General features: G+C 38.5%; 1 protein-coding gene across 1 annotated transcript in view; it reads right to left on the bottom strand.

Moving 5' to 3' along the window:
* The window catches only part of LOC136157472 (hydrocephalus-inducing protein homolog), a 162061-nt gene that overhangs the window by 70665 nt on the left and 63623 nt on the right, over positions 1-27773 (bottom strand). The window contains exons 7-9 of the mRNA XM_065919346.1: positions 26313-26437; positions 13019-13220; positions 6583-6766 (exon numbers count right to left, since the gene is read on the bottom strand). Of these exons, the coding sequence (XP_065775418.1) occupies positions 6583-6766; positions 13019-13220; positions 26313-26437 (511 nt within the window). The remainder of the gene's footprint in view (positions 1-6582; positions 6767-13018; positions 13221-26312; positions 26438-27773) is intronic.

Here is a 27773-nt window from a genome sequence, read left to right as displayed (position 1 = left end):
GAGAGGGGATTGGGATGGGGAATACCTGTAACTCTATGGCTGATTCATATCAATGTATGACAAAACCCACTGAAATGTTGTGAAGTAATTAGCCTCCAACTAACAAAAAAATAAAATTAAATTTAAAAAAACCCCAAAATTGAATTAGTAATCAAAAAATTTTTAAGAGAAAAAATGTCCCAGACTGCATGGCTTCACAGGGAATTCTATCAAACGTATAAAGAATCTATCAAACATACCTATCCATCTCAAACTAATCCAAAAAATTAAACAGGAGGGAACTCTCCCAACCTCATCTTATGAATCCATTACCCTAGTACCAAAGCCAGAGAAAGATACTGCCAAAAAAAACCCCAGGAGGCCATTATAGGCCAATTATCTATGATGGACACAGATACAAAAATCCTCAACAAAATATTAGCAAGCCAAATTCAACAATATATAAAAAGGATCATACATCATGGTCAAATGGGATTGTTCCAGGGATGAAGGGATGGTTCAATATACACAAATAAATCACTGTGATATGCCACACTAAGAAAACAAAGGGTAAAACCCTACACGATCACTTCTCAAATGATTAAGAAAAAAGCATTCAACAAAATTCAATAGCCATTCATGATAAAAACTCAACAAAGTTGGTATAGAGGGAACATATCTCAACATAATTAAGCCCATTTACAATAAATACTCAGCTAGGGCTTCCCTGGTAGTTCAGATGGTAAAGCGTCTGCCCACAATGCGGGAGACCCAGGTTCGATCCCTGGGTTGGGAAGATCCCCTGGAGAAGGAAATGGCAACCCAATCCAGTATTCTTGCCTGGAAAATCCCATGAACTGAGGATCCTGGTAGGCTACAGTCCATGGGTTCGCAAAGAGTCAGACACGACTAAGCTAATATAATACTCAGTGGTAAAAAGGTAAAATCTTTTTCTCTAAAATCAGCAATAAGACAAGGATGCCCACTCTTAAAAATCCTATTTAACATAGTATTAGAAGTTCCAGCCTCAGAAATCAGATAAGAAAAAGAAACAAAAGGAATCTAAATTGGAAGAGAAGAAAGGAAACTGTCAGTATTTGCAAATGACATGATACTATATAAAAAGAATCCTAAAATCTCCTCCATAAAACGACTAGAACTAATAAATGAATTTGGTAACATTATAGAATATAAGATTAATATATAGAAATCTGTAGCTTTTCTATACACTAATAATGAACAATTAAAAAAGAAATCAAGAAAACAATTCCATTTACAATTGCATTAAAAAGATTAAAATACCTAGGAAAAAACTTCATGAAGGAACTGAAAGACTTGTACTCTGAAAACTAAAGACACAGATGAAGAAATAGAAAATGATATAAATAAGTAGAAAAGCATCCTGTATTCATGGACTGGAAGAATTAATATTGTTAAAATGCCCATATTACCCAAAACAATCTACAGACTTAATATAATCCCTATTAAAATACCCATGACACTTCTCAAAGAACTGGAACAAGTAAACCTAAAACTTACTTGGGACCACAAAAGACCCCAAATAACCAAAGCAATCTCAAGAAAAAAGAACAAAGCTCAAAGCATCACCCTCCCTGACTTCAGACCATACTAAAAAGCTAATCAAGAGAGTGTGGTACCATCACACAGATCAATAAAACTGAATAGAAAGCAGACATATAGATCAATGGAACAGAATAGAGAGCCCAGATATAAACCAACACACATATGGTCAATTAATCTATGACAATCTAATTCCATCAACAGACAAACAGATAAAGAAGATGTGGTGTGGTGTGGTGTGCAAAAGAGTTCGGTTTGCGACCCCATGGACTGCAGCATACAAGCCTTCCCTGACCATCACAACTCCCAGAGTTTGCTCAAACTCTGTCCATTGAGTCGGTGATGCCATCCAACCATCTCATCCTCTGTTGTTCCCTTCTCATCCTGCCTTCAATCTTTCCCAGCATCAGGGTCTTTTCAAATGAGTCAGTTCTTCGGATCAGGTGGCCAAAGTATTGGAGATTTAGCTTCAGCATCAGTCCTTCCAATGAATATTCAGGACCAATTTCCTTTAGGATTGACTGGTTGGATCACCTCGCAGTCCAAGGGACTCTCAAGAGTCTTCTCCAACACCATAGTTCAAAAGCATCAATTTTTCAGCGGTTAGTTTTCTTTATGGCATAGCTCTCACAATCATATATGACTACTGGAAAAACCAAAGCTTTGACTAGACAGACCTTTGTAGGTAAAGTAATGTCTCTGCTTTTTAATACACTGTCTAGGTTGCTTATAGCTTTTCTTCCAAGGAGCAAGCGTCTTTTAATTTCATGGCTGCAGTCACCATCTGCAGTGACTTTGGAGCCCAAGAAAATAAAGTCTATCACAGTTTCCATTGTTTCCCCATCTATTTGCCATGAAGTGATGGGACGGATGCCATGATCTTAGCTTTTCGAATGTTGCGTTATTTTTGTTCTTGTTTTTTTTATTAGTTGGAGGCTAATTACTTCACAACATTTCAGTGGGTTTTGTCATACATTGATATGAATCAGCCATAGAGTTACACGTATTCCCCATCCCGATCCCCCCTCCCCCCTCCCTCTCCACCCAATTCCTCTGGGTCTTCCTAGTGCACCAGGCCCAAGCACTTGTCTCATGCATCCCACCTGGGCTGGTGATCTGTTTCACCATAGATAATATACATGCTGTTCTTTCGAAACATCCCACCCTCACCTTCTCCCACAGAGATCAAAAGTCTGTTCTGTACTTCTGTGTCTCTTTTTCTGTTTTGCATATAGGGTTATCGTTACCATCTTTCTAAATTCCATATATATGTGTTAGTATGCTGTAATGTTCTTTATCTTTCTGGCTTACTTCACTCTGTATAATGGGCTCCAGTTTCATCCATCTCATTAGAGCTGATTCAAATGAATTCTTTTTAATGGCTGAGTAATATTCCATGGTGTATATGTACCACAGCTTCCTTATCCATTCATCTGCTGATGGACATCTAGGTTGCTTCCATGTCCTGGCTATTATAAACAGTGCTGCAATGAACATTGGGGTGCACATGTCTCTTTCAGATCTGGTTTCCTTAGTGTGTATGCCCAGAAGTGGTATTGCTGGGTCATATGGCAGTTCTATTTCCAGTTTTTTAAGAAATCTCCACACTGTTTTCCATAGTTGAGTTTTAAGCCAGATTTTTCACTCTCCTCTTTCACTTTCATCAAGAGGCTCTTTAGTTCCTCTTTGTTTTCTGCCATAAGGGTGGTGTCATCTTTGTAACTGGGGTTATTGATATTTCTTGCAGTAATACTGATTCCAGCTTGTGTTTCATCCAGTCTGGCATTTCTCATTATGTACTCTACATATAAGTTAAATAAGGAGGGTGACAATATATAGCCTTGGTATACTCCTTTCCCAATTTGGAACCAGTTTGTTGTTCCACATCTGGCTCTAACTGTTTCTTCTTGACCTACATACAGATTTCTCAGGAGACAGGTGAGGTGGTCTGGTATTCCCATCTCTTGAAGAATTTTCCACAGTTTGATGTGATCCACACAGTCAAAGGCTTTAGCATAGTCAATGAAGCAGAAGTAGATGTTTTTCTGGAACTCTCTTGCTTTTTCTGTGATCCAGCAGTTGTTGGCAATTTGATCTCTGGTTCCTCTGCTTTTTCTTTTTCTTCATTTATTTTTATTAGTTGGGGGCTAATTACTTTACAATATTGTCGTGGTTTTTGCCATACACTGACATGAATAAGCCATGGATTTACATGTGTTCCCCATCCCGATCCCCCCTCCCACTTCCCTCCCCATCCCATCCCTCTGGGTCTTCCCAGTGCATCAGCCCTGAGCATTTGTCTCATGCATCTGACCTGGGCTGGTGATCTGTTTCACACTTGATAGTATACTTGTTTCAATGCTGTTCTCTCAGAACATCCCACCCTCGCCTTCTCCCACAAAGTCCCAAAGTCTGTTCTGTACATCTGTGTCTCTTTTTCTGTTTTGCATGTAGGGTTATCATTACCATCGTTTTAAATTCCACATATATGCGTTAGTATACTGTATTGGTCTTTATCTTTCCGGCTTACTTCACTCTGTATAATGGGCTCCAGTTTCATCCATCTCATTAGAACTGATTCAAATGGATCCTCTATGACCCACCTCCCAGAATATTGGAAACAAAAGCAAAAATAAACAAATGGGACCTAATGAAACTTAAAAGCTTTTGCACAACAAAGGAAACTATAAGCAAGGTGAAAAGACAGCCTTCAGAATGGGAGAAAATAATAGCAAACGAAGAAACAGACAAAGGATTAATCTCAAAAATATACAAGCAACTCCTGCAGCTCAACTCCAGAAAAATAAATGACCCAATCAAAAAATGGGCCAAAGAACTAAACAGACATTTCTCCAAAGAAGACATACAGATGGCTAACAAACACATGAAAAGATGCTCAACATCACTCATTATCAGAGAAATGCAAATCAAAACCACAATGAGGTACCATTACACGCCAGTCAGGATGGCTGCTATCCAAAAGTCTACAAGCAATAAATGCTGGAGAGGGTGTGGAGAAAAGGGAACCCTCTTACACTGTTGGTGGGAATGCAAACTAGTACAGCCACTATGGAGAACAGTGTGGAGATTTCTTAAAAAAACTGGAAATAGAACTGCCATATGACCCAGCAATCCCACTCCTGGGCATACACACCGAGGAAACCAGATCTGAAAGAGACATGTGTACCCCAATGTTCATCACAGCACTGTTTATAATAGCCAGGACATGGAAGCAACCTAGATGCCCATCAGCAGATGAATGGATAAGGAAGCTGTGGTACATATACACAATGGAATATTCCTCTGCTTTTTCTAAATTCAGCTTGAACATCTGGGAGTTCTCAGTTCACGTACTGTTGAAGCCTCGCTTGGAGAATTTTCAGCATTTTTTGCTAGCGTGTGAGATGAGTTTTGTGCAGTAGTTTGAACATTCTTTAGCATTGTCTTTCTTGGGATTGGAATGAAAACTGACCTTTTCCAGTCTTGTGACCATTGTTGAGTGTTCCAAATTTGCTGGCATATTGAGTTCAGCACTTTCACAGCATCATCTTTTAGGATTTGAAATCGCTCAACTGGAATTCCACCACCTCCACTAACTTTATTCACAGTGATGCTTACTAAGTAAGGCCCATGTGACTTCAGGTTCCAGGATGTCTGGCTCTAGGTGAGTGATCACACCATCATGGTTATCTGGGTCATGAAGAACTTTTTTGTATAGTTCTTCTATATTCTTGCCACCTCTTCTTAATATCTTCTGCTTCTGTTAGGTCCATACTGTTTCTGTCTTTACTGTGCCCATTTTTGCATGAAATGCTCCCTTGGTATCTGTAATTTTCTTGAAGAGATCTCTAGTCTTTCCCATTCTATTGTTTTCCTCTGCCATAAAAAAGAATGAAATTCTGCCATTTGCAACAAGTGGATAGACCAAGAAAGTATTATGATTAGTGAAATAAGTCAGATGGAGACAACAAATACTATGTTATCGCTTACATGTGGAACCTGAAAAATAAAACAAATATATACAGCAACACAGAAACAGACTCACGGGTATAGAAAACAAATTAGTGGATATCAGTAGGAAGAGAGAGTGGGGAGGGGCAAGATAGGGGTATGGAATTAAGAGATACAAACTACTGTGTACAAAGGGATAAGAAACAAGGATATATTGCACAGCACAGGGAATTATAGTCATTATTTTGTAATAACTTTAAATGGAGTACCATCTATAAACATATCAATTCACTACACTGCATACCTTAAAAAAAAAAGAGAATTTAGTCTGTGGAATCAGACAGATTCTGTTCTAACTCTAGCTCAGGTGTCAGTAGTTGGACAGTGAGGTCAAGGACTATGTCTGTTTTGTTCATCAATGCCCAGTACACAATGCCTGGTACAGAACATGCAGTCAATAGTATTTATTGAGTGAATTAAGGACAAAACAGTTTTCCACTCAAATGATTTTGCCCACCAGAGGACATCTGACATCTGGATGGATATTTGGTTCTTACAACTAGCATCCAATGGGTAAAAGTCAGAGCTGCTATTAAAATATCCTACAGTATACAGGACAAAGAATTATCCAGCCCCAAATATCAATAGTAAAGACGTTGAGAAACCCTGCTGTAGAATGAGGCCAATCAGGGATAAATTTCTAACTACTAACATTAATTGCTTGACCTTGAGTAAGTTATCAAATTTCTCTAACTCTTAATTTCCTCATCTGTAGAATGGGAGACTAATTACAACTGATAATAACATATATATAAATGAGATAAAGTAGGTATCATGTATGAAGGGCTTATCAGCAACTGGTACATAGAGTGTGACCTTTATAAATGTCACCTCTGAGTGTTCTAACCATTAACCTTCATTCACTGTCACATAATGACAATGAGGTCCCTCGATGGAATCTTTACGCTCTTGGATCACACCGTTATCAATCTCAGAGTGAGTATTCACATCACATTAAGCCCTGCTTCCCCACTACATTTATTGCAAGGTTTATTGTATTTATGTGCTTACCAGAGGCTCAATAGTGAAAATGGTATTCAAGAAGAGCATGCTGTCTGCCTGAACCAGCTTTCTCTGATTCTCAAAAGTGCGGGAGAGAATGGAAAGACGCTGTCGGAGAGAAGGATCAGTAATGCACTCTTCAAGAAACTCATCGGTCTCACTCTTTTCCTTTTTGCTAAGATCATCACAGATCCTAAAAAAAAAAAAAAGAAGAAGAAACATGCGATTCATTCTGGTACTTCCATGAAGAACACTGTAAAGGGCTCCCCTCCAGCCCATCCTGTTGGGAATATTCTCACCCATGACCTTGGGGTGGTCCTTCCTTGCCTGAGACGTAATATACCAGTTGAGAGACCTTATACCATATTCTCTGGAGAACTTCAATTTGTTTCCTTCTAGAAGTCTCCCAGGCTTCCTAACCTACTCAATGCTCACTTGCTTACTCCTGAGCCCTTACAGATATTTGCACAAATATTTTCCTTTAGGTAATTGTGTTTTCCAGGATGTTTTTTCAGTATTTAACATCTACCCTGCCTCTCACACTTCAAGGGTAATTTTTTGTTTCTTCTAAACTTGCTTAGCTTGAATTCTTTCCTAGCCGTTATTACCTACAGAACAGAATCTGGAGTCAGCAAAAACTAGGTTTTGATACTAATTCTACTCTTTATTTACTCACTCTGTGACTTCAGGAGTTACTTAAGTCCTCTAAGCCTCAGTGCCTTCATCAACAAAATGGAAAGAATAGGAGATCCTCCATCATAAAGATGTGCTGAGAATTAAAAGTGATCAAGCTCATGGGGTAATTCTTAGAACAAAGCAGTTGCTCAAGAAATGCCAGTTTTCTCACTATATGAACCTCAGGCAGTTACAAAGCTGTCAAGTTATAAAATACTCAGACTACATGTGGAGACAAGTCCTTTCTCTCTCTCTCTAGATCTTCATATCCCTTGTGATAAGTCAGAAAAGCAACCTTCACAACCGTCTACTCATTACTAAAGGTATGCTCACAAAACTCCTTGCGTCTGTGACTTCATCTGAAGACTGAATTTCAAGCCCAGCAAGGATACATGACCATTTTCCCAGCATTTTTCTGGTATTACCAATGGTGAGAGACATTATTTAGTAATGTGAATACTGAGTGAGAAGCTAGGGTCACGTAAATCCAATCCTAGCCCCAATTATTTTGTAAATGACTTCATGCAAACCATATGCTCAGCAATGTCAAATAATTCTTTTTAAAATAACTTCAGTGTCCAGGGTCCTTCGGTCATACAGCATAAAGAAATCAAAGAAATGGGTTCAGTGTGTTCTGGTCCCGATGAAGAAAGCATCGTGAGCTCCCTTTTTCTTGCTGGATGGGAAGCAGTGCACAAGGTAACCAGAGCAGCCATCCTTCTCTACTGCTGGGCAGGTCAAGGTAAATTAACGGCAGCTCAGGACACAGGAAGAAAGGAAACCATGTATTCCTCCAAGTGGAACTTATTAATACATATCTACTCCTTAGGAACAAATCCTAAAGAAACAATCATGAATGTAAATAAAGAGCAACAAAGAGGTTCACCAAAGTGCTTGTAATAACACAAAAAATGTGGGTAAATTTGATATACCAGATTGAAGTATTGGTTAAACAAATAATGGGACTCATACACATTACATTTGTATATGAGGGTTAATGGGAGTGGGGTGTGGGGATAAAAAGCCTTGTGTGGACCAAAGATATAATGCTTTATGAATTGAGCAGTACGATGAACTCAACCCTGAAACAGAACAAGGCAACATAAAAATTCTGTTTTTCTCCCAGGCTGTTGGGACTCTTGAGTCCATGACAGCTGTATAATGAGAACTGGGGGGGGGGGAGTGGAGTGAGGACACCCGATGTCCTCCTCTCTGCCATCTATGCAGAATTACAGCCATGGCTGAGTGTAAGAAGGGAATGTATCACTCCACTGTGAGCTGGGTTGACTCCAACAAGGACTTCTATATACCTCAGTCTATTGTTTTGCCATCTTGTCTGGCTGATACTCATTGTCTCCCGCACTTAGAGGTGTTCTGCTTTTCAGATGAAGATGCCTCTCATCACAGAATGTAACAATACACTAGCCTTCTCTTTCAGTAAAATCATGGATTTAACCCATTTTGCAAATTGCCTGGTAGCCCAAACATCCACCACCTTCAGGCATCAACTACAGTTCAGTCAGTGGACTATACTCAGTGGGGAGTATAGCGTGTCTCAAGTACAGTAGCACTGAACCAGCACTGCCCTCTAATCTTGGGTTCCTAGACACCTGCACTCTGATCCTTTGCAGCATCCCAAGAGGTGGTAATTGAATGCCAAGATTAAAAACTAAGAACCTCAGCCATCATGGCTGGCAGGAACATTCCCCTCTACAGCCAGTATGGAAAGGACAGAGCCATCCAACTTCAACTGGACTGTGCGATATTGGACAGAGAATATTAGTAACTCTGAGATGCCTGTTATAAATGAAGTACTAGAGGTCCTCGTCCTGTTTACCAAGTACCACCCAAGTCTTTAGGTTCTTATATGACTAGGAAAGGGAGGGCTGTGCTAGGTCATTTCAGTCGTGTCTGACTGTGACCCCATGGACTGTAGACATCCAGGCTCCTCTGTCCATGGGATTCTCCAGGCAAGAATACTGGAGTGGGTTGTCATTTCCTTCTCCCAGGATCTTCCCGACCCAGGATCGAACCAGAGTCTCTTATGTCTAATCTGCATTGGTAGGCGGGTTCTTTACCACTGGCACCACCTGGAAGGGCTCCTCAAACACAACTGAGATTAAATTTGTTACTACCTGGGAGGAAGGTTGAAAGCCCAAATACAACTGATTTATTTAGAGAAACGCGTCATCTCCAGCACTGTAATGCTTTGGAACACATCCATGCTGATCATTTTTGGGGCAGGGGGCTCCACTGAGGATTCTGTGTTCTTGTACACAGTGAATCCAGAACCAGATCAGCTGTTATTGAGAGAATGGTCACGACCTTGATGGAGAAATGGGGAGCAGAAGTCCTCAAAAGCCCATGCTGTGTCTTTGGAAATAATAAACTTTGATTAAGAATGAGGATGGAAGTATCTTGTAGGATATTTTATAATCCCTCAGACCAAGATAGAGGAAGTAAGGAGGAATTTCAGTCTCAATTTTTGAAGGGATCATTTTGTAACTGCTACAAAAATGTCAGAAAAGAGAGAGAACCGAAAGATCATTTTCAAAGGTTCTTATATCTGATTCTAAAAAAAATGGGAAAAAAATAAGTTCAGAACTTCTTCCTAGGGGAAATGATATCTCCATTGTCAGAGTCTGGAGCCTGAGATTAGCCTGAGGTCCCCAAATCTGAATGTGTGTCCTAAGGTTCATACCAACATGTTTTGGAAGACAGAGAGGAAGACTTCCTTCGTAGAATGAAAGTGATAAACTGCCAGAAAGGTAGAGGGCTCAGATGTGCCTTTGCTCAGCATCAAGATGCTGGAGAACAAGAAACTATGATGGCTAGAATAGGACCTTGAGGATGTCCATAATACTAAAGGGATTAGAATTCTCAAAGTGATCATACAGCAAGTTTCAGCCTCTTAGATGAATGCCTTGGGATGAGTTTTAAGCCATATTATAACTGGAAAGCAGTGGGAAGACTCTTGAATTCATCTAAAATCTACACTGAAGTTTTAAAATCTTAAGTCACTGGGATACTGCAAAGGGAAACGTGAATCTCCTAAAGTATACCTAAGGCCCGTTTAGATCACCTATTTTGCAAGTTCAGGACAGAAGTCAACCTTTCTCTCTACACCTTAACTACAGAGGTTACTGAAGGAAGAGGAGAAAAAAGAGCTTGTTCACCACTATGAGTAGCAGAGTCAAACACAAAAAGATTATTCCAGGGATTCTTGCACTGGTCTTCCTGGGGAGCTCAAGAGAGAATTAATGCCAGAAGCTAAAGATCTCACTCCTGTTTCTTAGAGACAAGCAAACCTTGGCCCATAAGCCAGCTATCCAAGAACATTCTGCTTGATCTGTTGCTGATGTAAGCCCAAGAGACAAGCTAAGGGTTTGTTACATGGAGGAGAAGAGGATCTACATTCACAGCAAGAGAACAGCCACCCATGAAAGGGGCACCTATCCAAAGACAGGAACCAGATGTTCAGTAAAGAATACCCTCTTTCTTTGCTTTTTGAGATGATGGGCATTTTGCTCATTAGTCTAGGACAAGAATCCATGGCTAACAATATGAAACTTGGTGGCATGCTTGGGAAGGTATCAAGGAACAAGAGAGGCATGGAAGAGAAGAGACACCTGGTCAAGTAAGAGGTTAGGCATCTTACCCTAAGAGAAGGGTAGGAAGAGGGGATGGGGCAGAAAATTCAATACATTCTCCACTTAGATCAACCAATCCAGTTTGTAGCAATACAAGTTATGTTGCTGCGTGTCACCCACACACAGCAAAACATTCTTATTTAGCCTTCTGAAGCCACTTTTCAAGTCCATTGTTTAAGGGAGGGGTATGATCCAAGATGATAAAAGTGGGCTTCCAACTGTGGTGGTTAAAATGCTCTATTATATTGTTTTCTTGCCACAAAAAAGCAAACAAACAAACAAAACAAACAAACAAATCCAGGAGGAGGATCTAACAGAAAGAGCAAGCGAGAAAATGCAAAAGAATAAGACTCAAGGATAATAATAGAGATCGGGTCATGAGTGTTGGGGGGACAAGAAGTGTGGGGGAGGGTAGAAATGTCCATTCACGTGTGGTTAAAATTATAACCTCTTAGAATTTCTGACAGCAATTGGTTTGAATTTTTCCTGAGTTTCACTGCTGAATAACTTCCTTACATATCTTTTGGACATAGCCATGGCATCAGCCATGTCCTATACATTTGTTCAAACACAAAGACATAGTTGAAATTAAAGCTGGCTTTCCCTCTGGTGATTTTCCCTGGTGGCTCAGACAGTAAAGAATCTGCCTGCAATGCAGGAGCCCCAGGTTCGATCCCTGAGTTGGGAAGATCCCCTGGGGAAGGGAATGGCAACCCACGCCAGGATTCTTGCCTAGAGAATCCCATGGTCAGAGAAACCTGGTGGGCTACAGTCCATGGGGTCGCCAAGAGTCGGACACGACTGAGCCATGAACACTTTCCCTCTGAGAGTGCGTACTCTTTTCTCCCCAAAAGACGATGCCCACAGCACAAGGAGGGACTGAAACACTGTTTTACTGCTGCTTCTGCACCTAGCCCTGCTCTGTTTTTATCTTTGAACATGCCTGGACCATTCTGATTGTTGCTACATACATGTCAGCTGAAGAATCAGTGCCGATGAAGCAATGGACAAGAGGTCTCCTCTTGCCTTTTTTAAACTACTGGTGTTTCTATGCCATGAGGCAACATGAAGTTTTCAGGCAGGAAAGGCTTTTCTTTCCTCACTTTTTAAAGATGGCACAGTGGCAATGCGGTGATTAAAGCTCATTGTCTGGATGACAAAGCCTCTGGTCCGCGGTGTCCTGTCACTGTCACCGCTCCTTCTGATTCAATTAGGGACAGCTCGCTGGGGGATTTCTGCCTGGCCTTCACAGACCTAAGACTTTTTATTTTTATCACATACTAACTTGGTGTTAAACAGGGCTTTGAAGCTTCTCGGGGCTAATCTTTAATGAAAATGGAGAGGCAAATAAAAAAGACTGAAATAAATTCCAATGAAAGCGACAAAAGTGCTAATTCAGGGAGGATGGAGGAAGCTAAAATTGCAAATGGAGTTTAAAAGAGTCAATGATAGATTCAGTAAAAAAGAGAAATATTATAAACTTAACAGTGATGAGATTAATTAAAAGTTTGGCTTTCCATTTTATTAATTTTCTCCACTGCCTGAAGTATCATTTTAAAAAGCAGCAGATTAAAATACCAACAAGAAACCTCTATTAAACTATACAGTTAGTGAGGATTGAGCAATGCTACTAAAACTGAAATTATTAAAGCCATTATATCTAAGCCCTCATTTCCCCCACTCTTTGTCTTTTCTGAAAGTTTCTTTTCACTGGGAAAAAAGTAGTCTACAAGGATCCCAATCCAAAAGAGATTACTTTTAGAAACCCTATGAAAACTGACTGATCTGGTTAGGGTTATGAAAAGAAATAAAGACATGTAGATTTGTTTTGAGAGAATAGAGAAGAATGATGTATTTGGTCTTTAAAATTCAGGAAACCAACTACTGGTAAATTATTAACATAAGCAGGATAAGATTAACTGAGGACAGACAATATTGTGTTCCACATAGTTCAATCCAGGTTCTTTAAATGAAACAAGGGGCATTGTATACTGAACCCAAATGATAATATATCTGACATTGTTTGAGTTGGTTAGAAACTTACCACAAAAGCCACAGAATTTTCATAACTAAATTTCATATTCCTTCAAATTATATGGATAGTGATTTTTCTTACAAACCTGTACTTTTCTTGGTCTTCCTCTTCCTGGGTAGCAAAGATCTTCCACTGGAAGTGGGCAATGATGTTACTGTGGTTGTGAATAGTTATAGTTCGCTGATTGGCCAGAGATATGTAAGTTTTCTCAAGGATTAAGGAATTCTTGTCCAACCTTATGTTCATGTCTATGGCAGCTCCATACAGAGATATAAACACTTTTTCACCTAGAATATTAACAAAGTATAACTGCACTTTAAGATTTATTCTAGAACTATGCTACCAAGCTATGTTCCCCCCATGGTGAAGTCAGGGAATATTGCACAAGCATTAGACACTTCATTCTCCCCTCTTCCCCGTCAGAGATCAGACATGATCAGAAATCTGAAATGTTATGTTTGGTACAATTATAGAGAAATAAACTATCTTTCTTGATTACTGTAAAAAGAATACATAAAATATGAATTGTGGTAAGTGCTACCAATCTTTTACTTCTTTGTAATAGTTTAAAATCCAACAACCTGACCATGAGGGCACCTGAGTTCTAGAACTGTAACTATTAGCCTCATCTTTATTCCAAGCATAAACTGGATTTCTTAAATTAACTGCACCAAGTACATCTGGGAAGAGCTGCTCAGCATGAGAGGATATAAGTCCAAACAAAGGGGATCAGAAAGGCGGCATTAATAACTTCATTAACAGAAAACTGACTATTCAAAAGGAACCACATTCCTAACAACAGTAATTAAAACAAAAATGAAACACACATGCACATACATACATACTATGGGTGGATAGTGGTTACATGAAAAGGAAAAAATAGAAAGACAAAAGTACTGGTTGAAACTTAAAATGTTTTAATGCTAAGAACACCTTTATTCAGCATAGTAATTTAAGTTTTTATTTCATTCAGGATGCATCAACTGCCTTGAGTCTAGATATATGAATGTCCTTGGGCATCCAAGAAGACACGAGTTACAAACATTTATTTTATCTGATCTCTGCACTGTCACGGCAAGTACCTTACTCTGACATCAAGGTAGACAAGGGAAATTCTTAAATATCATGAATGTCTGTTGGTCTGTGCTGCTACCATTTTAATTAGGACTCAGAAGGCCTAATCACTCGGACTTTTTTTAGCAAATATTTCTGCTACATTCACAACTGTATGAGCTGAACAGGTATTTAGTAAACTGATAGCCCTTTATATAGTGCAAACGTTTTTTAGGCCCTATTACTTTGAACACATCAAAACATTTCACAAACTTTAAAGAAAAAGTTAAGTAACTAGGCATTTGCCTCTAAAATGTTACATTTTTATTTAGAAAATATGTATATGGGGTTAAAAATTTAAGTACGAAACAGCACATACCATGAAAAGAAAACATCTTCCTCTCCTTCACTCAACCCTCGGCCTGCTTTTTAGAGGTAAGAGCTGCTAATATTTTCATGTGCTTCCTTTTTGCTTTTTGATGAGTTAAATTTAACAGTCTGATGAGTGGAAACTTGTTGCTTTAATTTGCATAATCTTAATTATGGATCACAATAAACTGTGGAAAATTCTTCAAAAGATGGGAATACCAGACAACCTGACATGCCTGTTGAGAAATCTGTATGCAGGTCAGGAAGCAACAGTTAGAACTGGACATGTAACAACAGACTGATTCCAAATAGGAAAAGAAGTACGTCAAGGCTGTATATTGTCACCCTACTTATTTAACTTATATGCAGAGTACATCATAAGAAACGCTGGGCTGGAGGAAGCATAAGCTGGAATCAAGATTGTCAGGAGAAATATCAATAACCTCAAATATGCAGATGACACCACTCTTATGGCAGAAAGTGAAGAACTAAAGAGCCTCTTGATGAATGTGAAAGAGGAGAGTGAAAAAATTGGCTTAAAGCTCAACATTCAGAAACCTAAGATCATGGCATTCAGTCCCATCACTTCATGACAAATAGGTGGGGAAACAGTGGCTGATTTTATTTTTCTGGGCTCCAAAATCACTGCAGATGGTGATTACAGCCATGAAATTAAAAGACGCTTACTCCTTGGAAGGAAAGTTCTGACCAACCTAGACAGCATATTAAAAAGCAGAGATATTACTTTGCCAACAAAGGTCCGTCTAGTCAAGGCTATGCTTTTTCTAGTGGTCATGTATGGATGTGAGAGTTGGACTATAAACAAAGCTGAGCACCAAAGAATTGATGCTTTTGAACTGTGGTGTTGGAGAAGACTCTTGAGATTCCCTTGGACTGCAAGGAGATCAAACCAGTCCATCCTAAAGGAGATCAATCCTGGGTGTTCATTGGAAGGACTGATGTTGAAGCTGAAACCTCAATACTTTGGCCACCTGATGTGAAGAGCTGACTCATTAGAAAAGACCCTGATGCTGGGAAAGATTGAAGGCAGGAGGAGAAGGGGATGACAGGGGATGAGATGGTTGGATGGTATCACCGACTCGATGGACATGGATTTGGGTGGACTCCGGGAGTTGGTGATGGACAGGGAGGCCTGGTGTGCTGCAGTTCATGGGGTCGCAAAGAGTCAGACACAACTGAGTGACTGAACTAACTAACTAATTATAGATGATGTTGAACATCTTTTCATATATTAATTGATTTTATACACACACACATATACATGTGTGTTATATCATTCTTTGATCATTCATCACAGAAGATATCATTCTGAAGGGGGCAAGAGACATAGAAATCCAAGTCCTAAGCCTATCGAAGGGAGAGGTTAACACACAAAAAAAGTATTATGCAGGAACTGCCTATGTCTTTTAGAGGACTTTAAACCTTGATTTTGGTTGTTATGAATGGGTTTTGTCCTCAGAAACCTAGATAAAAGAACTCATTTCTCTTTAGAGTAAGATACCTGATCCAATGTTTCAAACTGTTCCACATTTTTTTAAAAAAGTCAAACATAACCAGACATGCAAAGAAACAATACTCTGTAAGTTAAAAACAGCATACACAACAAAAACAGAAGCAGACTCACAAAGAGTCAAATACTAGAACCAAACTACAAAACGATCCTACGGCCCACTTCTAGAGATTTATCCTACAGATAATTCAGAACAAGATGAAGAGTATTCATAGTATTGTTCCTTATAACAACAGACTGGAAAAAACAGAGCATCTATCAAGAGAAGGCTGGTTAAAAAATCTGTCTTACACCTAAAAGTGGAATACTGTGCAGGTATTAAGAAGTATCCAGTGAAAAGAAAAGAGCTCCAAGATATACAATTAAGTGGAAAAATCAGGGTTTAGAACAATACACATATTGGTTTGGTTAAAAGGTTCGTTCAGTTTTTTTTCATAACATATTACAGAAAAACTCGAATGAACATTTTTGCCAACCCAATAGTATGTTATTTTTGTGTAAGGTGGGAAAATAAGAATATGAATTCAAGTTTACATTTATTTGTATAAAAACACTGGGAAGATATACAAGAAACCAATAAAATGAAAGAAGGGTCAGGTGAATGTGGTAGGATGGAAATAGCACTTTTCAAATATTGCTTTATTTTTTGGCTATCTGATTACATTACTCGTCCAAAACTCTGATGTAAAAAAAGGACTACAGGGCATCCAGGAAACATTTAAATGTGCTAGATAGCATTAGTAATGAGAAAGACATAAAAGAAAACAAGAAGATATCATTTCATAACCATTAGATTAACAAAAATCAAACCATTTGACAATGCTGTTTTGTCAGTATATTGACAAGTAGGTAGAAAAACAAGAATTTTCATATACTGCTGATAGAAATACAGATTGGTACAACCACTTGACCAATAAATTTCATATCCAGTAAAGCTCAAGATGAGTCTGAGGAAACTCTGGGAGTTGGTGATGGACAGGGAGGCCTGGCGTGCTGCAGTCCATGGGGTTGCAGAGAGTCGGACATGACTGAGCAACTGAACTGAACTGAAAGCTCAAGATACATTTGCCCTGTAACTCAGCAATCTCACTTCTAGTTATTTATCCCTAAGGATAATCTCACACAGCTGCATAAGACATATACAAAGATACCCACTGCAGCATTGTTCATAATAGCAAAAAACTAGGAACATCCTAACATTCAATAGGAGTACAGATAAACTATAGTATTTTCACATGCTGGAGCATGCTGCATTAGTTAAAATGAATCAGAGCTATATATCTATGTGTTTAAATCTTTAAAACATAGTGTTGAAGGACTTCCCTGGTGGTCCAGTGGCTATGACTCCACACTCCCAATGTAGGGGGCCAGGGTTCAATCCCTGGTCAGGGAACTAAAGATCCCCGCGTGCTGCAGCTAAGACCCAGCACAGCCAAATAAATTTAAAAAGTATTTCAACAAACAAAAAACCCCATAATATTGAATGAAAAAGTCAAGTTGGGAAATGGTATACACAATATAATATCATTTACAAGACGTTTGAAACTACACAAGACAATGGTTTATGGACAAGTAATATGCAGGAATGGCATTAATATGCACCCAGCATGGCTCCTCTGAGGACTAAGACGTGAGAATTAGATTAGGAAAGAATAACAAAGCAACTGCACATCTATAATCAGTTTAGTTACCTATAAAACATCTGAAAGAAAAGCATATGGCAAAATGTTGAGATATGTTAAATGTAATGGCTGTTGATTACATTATTTCTGTGCTTTTGCACTTATTTGAAATATTTCATTGTTTAAAAATCTAACTGAGGAAAAAGATTCCAGGGCTTACTTATTTCATCCAAATCTAGGAGTCAGACAGACTAATGTTATCAGTTTAAGTTGCTCATTGCAAAACGTTCCTTCCCAGAAATATAGCAAAAGCCACTGTATTCTTTTCAAGAGCCATCTAATATTGATTTTTTTTCACTATTATCTTCCAAAAGTCATCAGATCACAAAGTGAAGGAAGCAATAACTCTTGTCTTGCTTCCATAGCTGTTGAAGAACTTGCTATTCACATCTGCTTTCATGAAGACAACAGTAAATAGGGTCCCTCTCCCCAGCTAAACAAATGATAGGAAAGATGGAAAAGGTGTTAGGCCTAGGAGAATGGTTAAGGTTGCTGTACCTCACCAACGGTATTTTTTGTGCCCTTGGAGTGCCTGTTACCACTATAGTTTCTTATCGGTTTCAGGGGTTGAATTCTGCAGTCACTGTAGATGAGGTTAGCCACAGTCATTTATTATGTTCTAGTAAAGACGCATTTTGTGGAAGGTCTCATTATTTTTGCAAGTTCTGCCACTATCAATCAAGCAAAAACAAATATGAGCAAAACTAATTTTGCCCCAAAAATGTGAAGCCAGCTATATCCACAATACATTTCATTCTGTGGTTTCAGTTACTTTCAGACAATGGAGGACAGTAAATAAAATATATGAGCGGAGCCATAGATTCTCTAGGGAACTAGCAAGTTGATGGAAAGAGTGTTTCTTATCTCCTGATCACGGCAAGGTCAAATTCACCTCTCAAGTTAACTGCTGAATCAAACATCTTCGGAAGTGCTCCTTCTCTGAAGGGTTCAGGAAACAAATTATGCAAACTGATCTGGGCTTACCCAGTACACCAGTGTCAATGGCAATGCCAAAATCGGTATTCTTAATCTGCGCAGAAGGCAGTGTGCAGATTAGTAGCAGCAGTAGTGGTAGCAGTAATAGTATTATAGTACTATAGTATTATAGTAGTAGTAGCATTATAATAGTATATACTATTATTGTAGCATACTATAATGCTACAGTTTTATAGTATTGTTTTTGCTGTTCAGTCGCTCAGTCATGTCTGACTCTTTGCGACCCCATGGGCTGCAGCACATGAGGCTTCCCTGTCCACTAACCATCTCCTGGAACTTGCTCAAACTCATGTCCATCCAGTTGGTGATGCCATCCAACCATCTCATCCTCTGTCATCCCCTTCTCCTCCCACCTTCAATCTTTCCCAGCATCAGGGTCTTTTCAAATGAGTCAGCTCTTTCCATCAGGTGGCCAAAGTATTAGAGCTCCAGCTTCAACATCAGTCCTTCCAATGAATACTTAGGACTGATTTCCTTTAGGATTGACTGGTCTGATCTCCTTGCAGTTCAAGGGAATCTCAAAAATCTTCTCCAACACCACAGTTCAAAAACACCAATTTTTCAATGCTCAGCCTTCTTTATAGTCCAACTTTCACATCCACACATAACTACTGGAAAATCCATAGCTTTGATTAGATGGACCTTTGTTGGCAAAGTAATGTCTCTGCTTTTTAATATGCTGTCTATGTTGGTCATAGCTTTTCTTCCAAGGAGCAAGTATCTTTTAATTTCATGGCTGTAGTCACCATCTGTAGTGATTTTGGAATGCAAGAAAATAAAGTCTGTCACTATTTCCATTGCGACCCCATCTATTTGCCACAAAGTGATGGGACCAGATGCCATGATCTTAGTTTTTTGAATGTTGAGTTTTAAGCCAGGTTTTTCACTCTCCTCTTTCACCTTCATCAAAAGGCTCTTTAGTTTCTCTTCACTTTCTGCCATAAGCATGGTGTCATCTGCATATCTGAGGTTATTGATGTTTCTCCTGGCCATCTTGATCCAATTTTAGCTTCATCCAGCCCAGTATTCGGCATAATGTACTTTGCACATAAGTTAAACAAGCAGGGTGACAATATACAGCCTTGACACACTCCTTTCCTGATTTGGAACCAGTCCGTTGTTCCATGTCCAGTTCTGTTGCTTCTTGACCTGCATACAGGTTTCTCAGGAGGCAGTAAGGCAGTCTGATATTCCCTTCTCTTTAAGAATTTTCCAGTTTGTTGTGATCTACACAGTCAAAGGCTTTAGCATAGTCAATGAAGCAGAAGTAGATGTTTTCCTGGAATTATCTTGCTTTTTCTAAGATTCAATGGATGTTGACAATTTGATCCTCAATTTAATACTATAGTATTATAGAAAATATTGTAGTATTCTAGAAAACTTATTGGCCTCAGAGGGAACCAAAGAGCTGGTTCAAGTTCCAGCTGTACTTAGATGTACCGTCACTTAAAGCCTCTGGGCTTCAGTTTGTTGTTTACTTGTCAGTTAAGTCGTGTCTGACTCTTTTGTGACTCCATGGACTGTAGGTCGCCAGACTCCTTTCTCCATGGGATTTCCCAGGCAAGAATACTGGAGTGGGTTGCCATTTCCTTCTCCAGGGGCTCTTGCCAACCCAGGATCCAACCCACGATCCAGCCCACGCCTCCTACATTAGCCAGCAGATTCTTTACTACTGGGGCACCAGAGAAGCCTGGGCCTCAGTTTACTCACCTTTAAAAAGAAGGGAGTTACAGAGATGTTCTCTGTAAGCACTAACATCTAATGATTTGAGACTTTTCACTTGCTATGTAATTTTCAAAAACATTCCACTTAAACAATCTCTAACCATCAGTGTATCCTAACTTCTGCCATTCCCTATCCTAAACTGTGGAATACGAGGCAAACAAAATTGTGACAAAAATATAGACAAAAAAATATTCCTAGGTCAAGGAATATTTGCACTGATTCTAAAGCCATGTTAAAAACATTTCCTTTTTTTTTAACAGTAACGATGTTTTGCTAGATTTTGTAATTATAACGGCACATGTTTATAATTCATTATAATAATTGCACACCTGACACAAAGTTCATACAGGTAAATCTGCAGGAGTATAGTGAGTTAGCAGGGCTTTTTATTTTTTATTTTTCTGGCCTAACCTGGCAGCATGCAGGAAATCTTACTTCCCTGACGAGAGATCAAATCCGGGCCCCTTGCTGTGGAAGCCCAGACATCCCAAACACTGGACCACCAGTGAATTCTGCATGGTTATATTCAGATGTATATTATTTAGCAGTTTTAACTGCAAGACAGCATATCACACTCAATTACTGTATCATAATTTGGTATTCATTTATTAGCTTTTAGGAGGAAAAAAATATTTCTCCATATTTTATTAGAGTAAAATATATAACTGACCATAAAACTGCTCTGTGAAGTATTAATGATTGCTTATATATTTAATAATACATCATCACACCTTTGGGGAAAAGAGCCTATTTGCCAACTTCTAGTCCCTGAATTGAACTATCTTTACTTTAGTAAAAGACACAACACTTTCAAAAATGCTGAGTAAGTGCATTAGCTCTGTTTCCTATTTATGCCAGTAATGTCAGCTCTAAGTTACAGCATCATTACCAGGCATTAAAGAAAAAAACACTGCTATGCTCCTACTTCTAATGCTTATCCAAGTAACCAAAATTTTAGAACCTATGTCTTTTTTAAGCCTATTCTGAATACTGATATTTCTTTGAACCCTTAGATTATATAAAGTTTCTCAATACCCAGTTGAAAAGTGTGAAAGTTAAGCAATTATTTCTTTGTCTCCTGTGCATGTGTGCATGCATGCTCAATTTTGTCTGACTCTTTGCAACCCCGTGGACTATAGCCCTCCAGGCTCTTCTGTCCATGGAATTTTCCAGGCAAGAATACTGCAACGGGTTGCCATTTCCTACTCCAGCTATTTGTCTCCTAATAGTCAATATTTTCACTTCTCAGTTTTAATCAAATGATAGAACTAATTTACTAGTTGTTCTGGTTTTGTTTTAGCTTGGTTTTTGTTCTATTTCACTGTTATTAATGTAACCTTGAGAAACTGTATTCCTAATCTCTTCTGGAGGTTTGTAGTTTGCAAAAACCTTCAGTTACTTCAGTTCTTTCTTAGTTTTTGACTATAATAAAAATATAACTAAATCATCCCTGGGGTACAATCAATTGCTTGAACAAACTTGATTTCACTATGGAAGGGCATACACAGGAGAAAAGGAGGCGAGAGATAAGATTCAGGAAAATGATAATGAGTAAAATATTAGATGTTGGTGAAATTTACACTTGACTGCCATAATTGCTAGAGCACTGCTTCAAGCTCTGGATGTCAAGAAAACAACATGTCCTAGCTGTATTTAATCAATAATTAAATCCAGTGAAGGACCAGCAATGGAAGGGCATAAACACAACTGTTAGAGAAGTGACTGAGTACTTCCTGCTGAGGAGCATCACTGTTTCTCCTTGGAACATTGTTTGAAGAAGTATGAAGAAAAAGTGATGCTAAATTTCCCTCCTCAAATCAATTCATACTTCAAACAGCTGCAGAAAGTTCAATCAGATGCTTATTTAGTGAGATGACAAGCCAATGTGATCAAGGCTGCTTGGAAAAGCTCTGTGATTAATTGTGTTTAGGTAGTCATTACTGTTTTTCACTAATGAAAGGTTATAAGTCCTGGTCATTGATAACCCACAATAAAGATGAAAGCGCATTCTTATCAGCAGTTCTTTTCATGTAAGGAAAATGCTACAAGACAGTTTATCTCTGTCTGCAATCTTTAGAAAATGACTTTATTCAAAAATCAAAGCTGACACCAGAACCTCAGTGTAGGAATTCAACTTTTCTATGCATGACTAAATTTTAATATACAAATATTCACTTTCTTTAGCAAGGGACTATACATGTAAGTATGTGTGTCAATCCAAATACTTACATAAAAGTAAAATCCAGATTGAGGGTTGCTAGGAGAATGTACAGATAGCTGCATTTTAAAGTCAACAGATTAAGGGAGTAAAAATGTGTATGCAGTAATATAAGAGATTAGGGAGATGATCCATAATGGAGGAAAAAGCACTGCGCGAGAGCTGAGAGTCTGAGTTTGGGTTCTAACTGTGCTCCTGACTACTGATATCAGCTACAGGCAAGCCTCTTCATTTCTTAGGATGTCAGTTTTCCATGCGCAAACAAAGCTAGGGACTAGATTGGATGCTCACTGTCTTCTCTCAAGTTTTGATTCTACTGATGATGTATGGGCAATCTAACTACTGCATAAATACAGCTGCATAAGGTGAAAAAAGACATATATTAGAGTCAGTTTTAAGCAGCATATTAAACTAGAGATTGAAATAACTAAAATACTCAATAAAACATTTTTCAAACTACTTTAAAACTGATTACTAACCCAATAGGAAAATAAGGACATTAAAGCAAAAGGAAGAATATCAGGAAATAATCTAGTGCCAAGGCTGTCTTTTGCCCTACTGGCCTTTGTTATCCTTTGAACCTCTGTTTTAACTATTACATTGGATGCCTAGGACAGGACATAAAGTCCAGGACCTGCCCAAAGTGACAATGCTAAATCCAAAAATTATAAAACACAAAGAGGCATAAGATATGATGGGATCTATAACATACTACCACAAAACATGGCACCTTGACATATTAAATATATCAAACTGAAGGAATATAAGAAATGGCAGGTGCAAGAGGGACTTTGTTAACCTCCCCTGAAGCAGGTAATAAGATCCTCTATTTGAGAGGTACGTTTCAACACCGGGTAGAAAGAAGTATGTTTACCTTCAAATACAGAAGGATACCAAGAGGAATCTGAATTAACAGGCCTTACTGTTTCCCTCAATTTACTATGCTTAGCTCAAACACTGTTTGGTCCTATCACATTTTCCCACAACCTTCCACCCTTCATCGAACCTAGCATGAAGAATTCAGATTTTACTACTTCTTCAGATCATTTCTTATGAAGGCTCAAGTAAGTTGCAAGCGAAAGTTGCTTAGTCATGTCCAACTCTTTGCAACCCCATGGACTATACATATACAGTCCATGGAACTCTCTAGCCAGAATACTGGAGTGGTGGCCTTTCCCTTCTCCAGGGGATCTTCCCAAACCAAGGATCGAACCCAGGTCTCCCTCATTGCAGATGAATTCTTTACCAGCTGCTCACATACCACATAAAACTTATATTAAATGCATTTTTATGTTCTTCTCTTGTTAATCTGTCCTTTGTTACAGGGGTCACATCTTAAAAAACAAAATGGATAGAGGAAAAAAGACATTTTTCCTCCTCTACCAGATACCATGATAGAAAACCATAAGAAACAACAAATAACAAAATAAACAAATAAATAGATGAGCAGACTTAGTATGTCTGAATTACCAAATATACAATATAACTATATTTACTATATTAAAGAAATAAAAGGAAAATATGAAAAATAAGAGTAGAGAGCAATCAGATTTGACAGAACCAAATAAACTTTCAGAAACTAAAATAACTGGTGCACTGGGAAGACCCAGAGGAATCGGGTGGAGAGGGAGGTGGGAGGGGGGATCGGGATGGGGAATACATGTAACTCCATGGCTGATTCATGTCAATGTATGACAAAACCCACTGCAATGTTGTGAAGTAATTAGTCTCCACTAATAAAAATAAATGAAAAAAATAAAATAAAAAATAAATTAATTAATTAAATAATTATAAATAATTGAAAAATTAAAACTCAGCAGATGAGTATTCACTGAAGAAGAAATTACTGAATGGGACAATGCATAGGAAGCATTCAGAGAAGTCTGCAAAAAAAAAAATGGAAAACATAAAATACAGGTTAAAAAGACTAAATAATAGACAAATAGTAGAATAAATAATAGAATAATACAGTAAGTAGTTGGAATTCCAGAATAATAGAAAGGAGATCAGCTAATAACCCACAGGGTAAAAATAAAGCATGGTGCACACCTGAAACATATTCTAAAATGAAATAAAAGATAAATCATTAATTTAAACAAAGCAGCTAAAACTACTACCCTTATAAAAGTGGACACAAGAGAACATATTCATGATCCTGGAAAAGGCAGCAATTTCTTGGCAAGAAGGCAAAGAGCATTAGTCTTAAAGGAAAAAAAAATTATAGTAGAGGTTTCATCAAAATTAAAAATGTCATCTTGTCAAGAAATATCATTAGGGAAATAAAAAGGCAATCTACAGAGCAGAACAGAAGATTAGCAATACATACACTTGACAGATGACTAGTATTCAGAATAACAAGCTGTAAAGTACTCTTACAAATTAATGATAAAAGGAAAAACAGTAAAATAAAAATGAGCAAAAGACTTGAAACTTAATTTTAAAAGATAAATTAAAAGCCAGCAAGAACATGAAAAGGTGCCCAACATCATTAATCATTAGAGAAATAAAAACTAAAACCACTAGAAGACATCACTTTATATATCCAGTATGCCTAAGATGAAAAATACAACACTGTGGGCAGGCAAGGATGTGAAGCAAATGGAACTCCCGTGCTTTGTCAGTGGGAGACTAAAATGGCACTACTTTGAAAAACTGACATCCATGATGGTTTATGTACTCTGCTTTTAATCTTCCACCGTTGTGTTACCAGGGCTGAAACTTCCCCCTTCTCCTTAAGCTAAGTCCAGGCTGAAACTGTCTTGCTAGCAGCCAGTGAATTGTGGACACACGAAAAGATAAATATAGACTGTGCCACTGATTATTAGTTGCTGTTATGCTGGGCTTTGTGGAGCCAGGACCACTTACCCACAGGTCCTTAAGCAAGGGCTTGATTGGTCCTGCTCAGACACACATCCACAAAGCCAGCAATTCTGAACTGTGACCTAGATGTTATTTGCTGATTTTTCCCTGTCTGTGCACTGTTTTCTCCCTACAATGCCCTTCTGATGAAGACAGTCTAGGTCAATCAACATAAATGGGTAAAGAAGAAATGAGAAAAAGTGAGAAAAATCACAAAACAATAAATAGTAGGACAGAGGAGCCTGGTGGGCTACAGTCCATGGGGTCACAAAAGAGTCAGATGCAACTTAGCAACTGAACAACAACAACAAGATAACATATATTAATTTGCAAACCAACTTTGGAGACTGGCATAATGTACATGCAATCTACATGACCACAGACCAAATAGCTGCAAAAACAGTTAAGTGAATATTCATTATTATGAAGGGCAAGGCCTTTAAGAAAATGCTAGCAGCAACAAAGCCCCAGGTTTAAGTAAGATGTTAAGTAAGACATTTGCATATTCTAAGGATTAAATAACCAGATCTTACACAGACTAGAGGGCACACAGAAGAACATTTTGAACTGGAGTTTATAGTTTTTAAATGTTAGACAAAGGCAGCAGTAAACTGAAAGCCCAAGGAATATTAAGTTATCTTCAATTTTACATTTACATATAAATAACCTCAGTCTACCAGTGTAACTTCTGGGTAACTGGTTCCTTCCCTTCCTTCTGAGCCCTATATTTCTCAGGCTTTCAAGCACTGAAGAAACTGGTAGGTGGGATTTACATGTGGCTCAACATTATTTCTGCTGGAGGCGTTTACTCTTCAGTTCTTCACCATGTGGGTCTTAGCTTTAATCTAACACAAATAACCAAAATAACCATTTCCTATTTTGCTTAATCATGTTTTTCATCCAACCTTTCATAACATGTAGAACTTTACCAAAGAATAATGCATACCTGTGTCGTAATGCACAATAAGTCTTTCACTGTGATTGCCCACAGTCTGTGGTTCAAAATCCACTTCCAGTTGCATGGACTCTCCTACATTAAGAGTTCCAACAGATGGCTCTACAGAGAAGGGCCTGCAACACACATGGAGACACACACCATCAGAACACACTGCTGACTAGTGTGAGGGGAAGGGGAGAAGAGACATGAGTTCCAGGTCTGCAGACAGAGCACACCCTACACCACAATTCAGCGATTCAGAATTCTACTTTCTCCTTAATGTGAAAAAACTGTATATTAATATTAAAATGACAGATACAGAACAACAAATGTAAGAAAAACTTAAATGGTGCATGACAGTCTTGTTTGTATCCTTGCCATTTAGCCATTCTTTGAACATTCACTGAGTGATTCCAGTGAAGGATGGACTTATAACATGTATGCAAATACTGTAATTTGCAAAAGAACAGCACCTTCAAAGAGACAAAAACCAAGTTTTGGGAAGAGTTCAGAGAAGAGAAGGTTTTTACAAGGGAAAAACCGTATCAAAGTCTCAAAAGGAAAGCGATCACACAATTGCATGAGAATGAGATGAGTGCAGTTTAACAAAGGGTCTATTTATAATCAAAGGGTGAAGGGATATCGGGAAACTACAGGAGACAATGCGATCACCGAGGGTTAGTAACAGTAGACTTACCAAAGAGCACAAATACCCAAAGAGCCAAGAAGGAGGAGTGGTTCTGAAACCTACCAGTGGCCTAAGAGAAGGCTCCATGGGCTTTAGTCAAGAGTTACAGTCATTCCAGGGGGCCTCACACATAAGACTCTAGAGTGAAAAGTGTCTTGACCTCACATCCTTTGTCTGATTGCCTGCTGGGGCTCCCACTGACTGACCCCAATCAAAAGCCAAAGGCATACTGACCTCTTAAATAGGTCAGCCTCCTGGGTGAGAGTAAGTTGGAAAAGGGTGGAGAGCATTTGGAAAGGGGACATCTGTCTCTTGAAAATAGAATTTAGGCAAGGAGACCTTATGAAGAGGTAGGGTACATCTGGGAACAGGAAATAATTGAGTTTAATTGCCCTGGAAAGGAGCAGTAAGAGAGAAGATGCATCTGATCATGATGTACCTTAAATAACTTTCAGATCTCTTCCTCTTAAACAGGAAACCCAGCCCATTTAATTCTTTCCATGGTTCATTTCACTTCTTTTTTTTTTTTTTTTTTTTTTCATTTCACTTCTTTAAATTGCTTGTTTTTCAAAGTAATGTGCTGGACAGTGTATCTGGCAGGCTAAGCTGTTTCTGATTATTTACTTCAATGCAAGCATTTTTAGAGTCTTCATTCCTTAAAATCTTCCCTTAGATAGTGAACTTAATTTCAGAAAACCTAACCTTTCTTCTGAGGGCACGGAGCTTACAGTCTGGGTAGCACGTGGTGGTACCTGAGATTATCATTGCAGGATCTCAAGTGC

The sequence above is a fragment of the Muntiacus reevesi genome, chromosome 2 (assembly GCF_963930625.1).
Source record: "Muntiacus reevesi chromosome 2, mMunRee1.1, whole genome shotgun sequence".
Lineage (NCBI taxonomy): Eukaryota > Metazoa > Chordata > Mammalia > Artiodactyla > Cervidae > Muntiacus > Muntiacus reevesi.
This window is presented reverse-complemented; position numbering and strand designations above follow the sequence as displayed.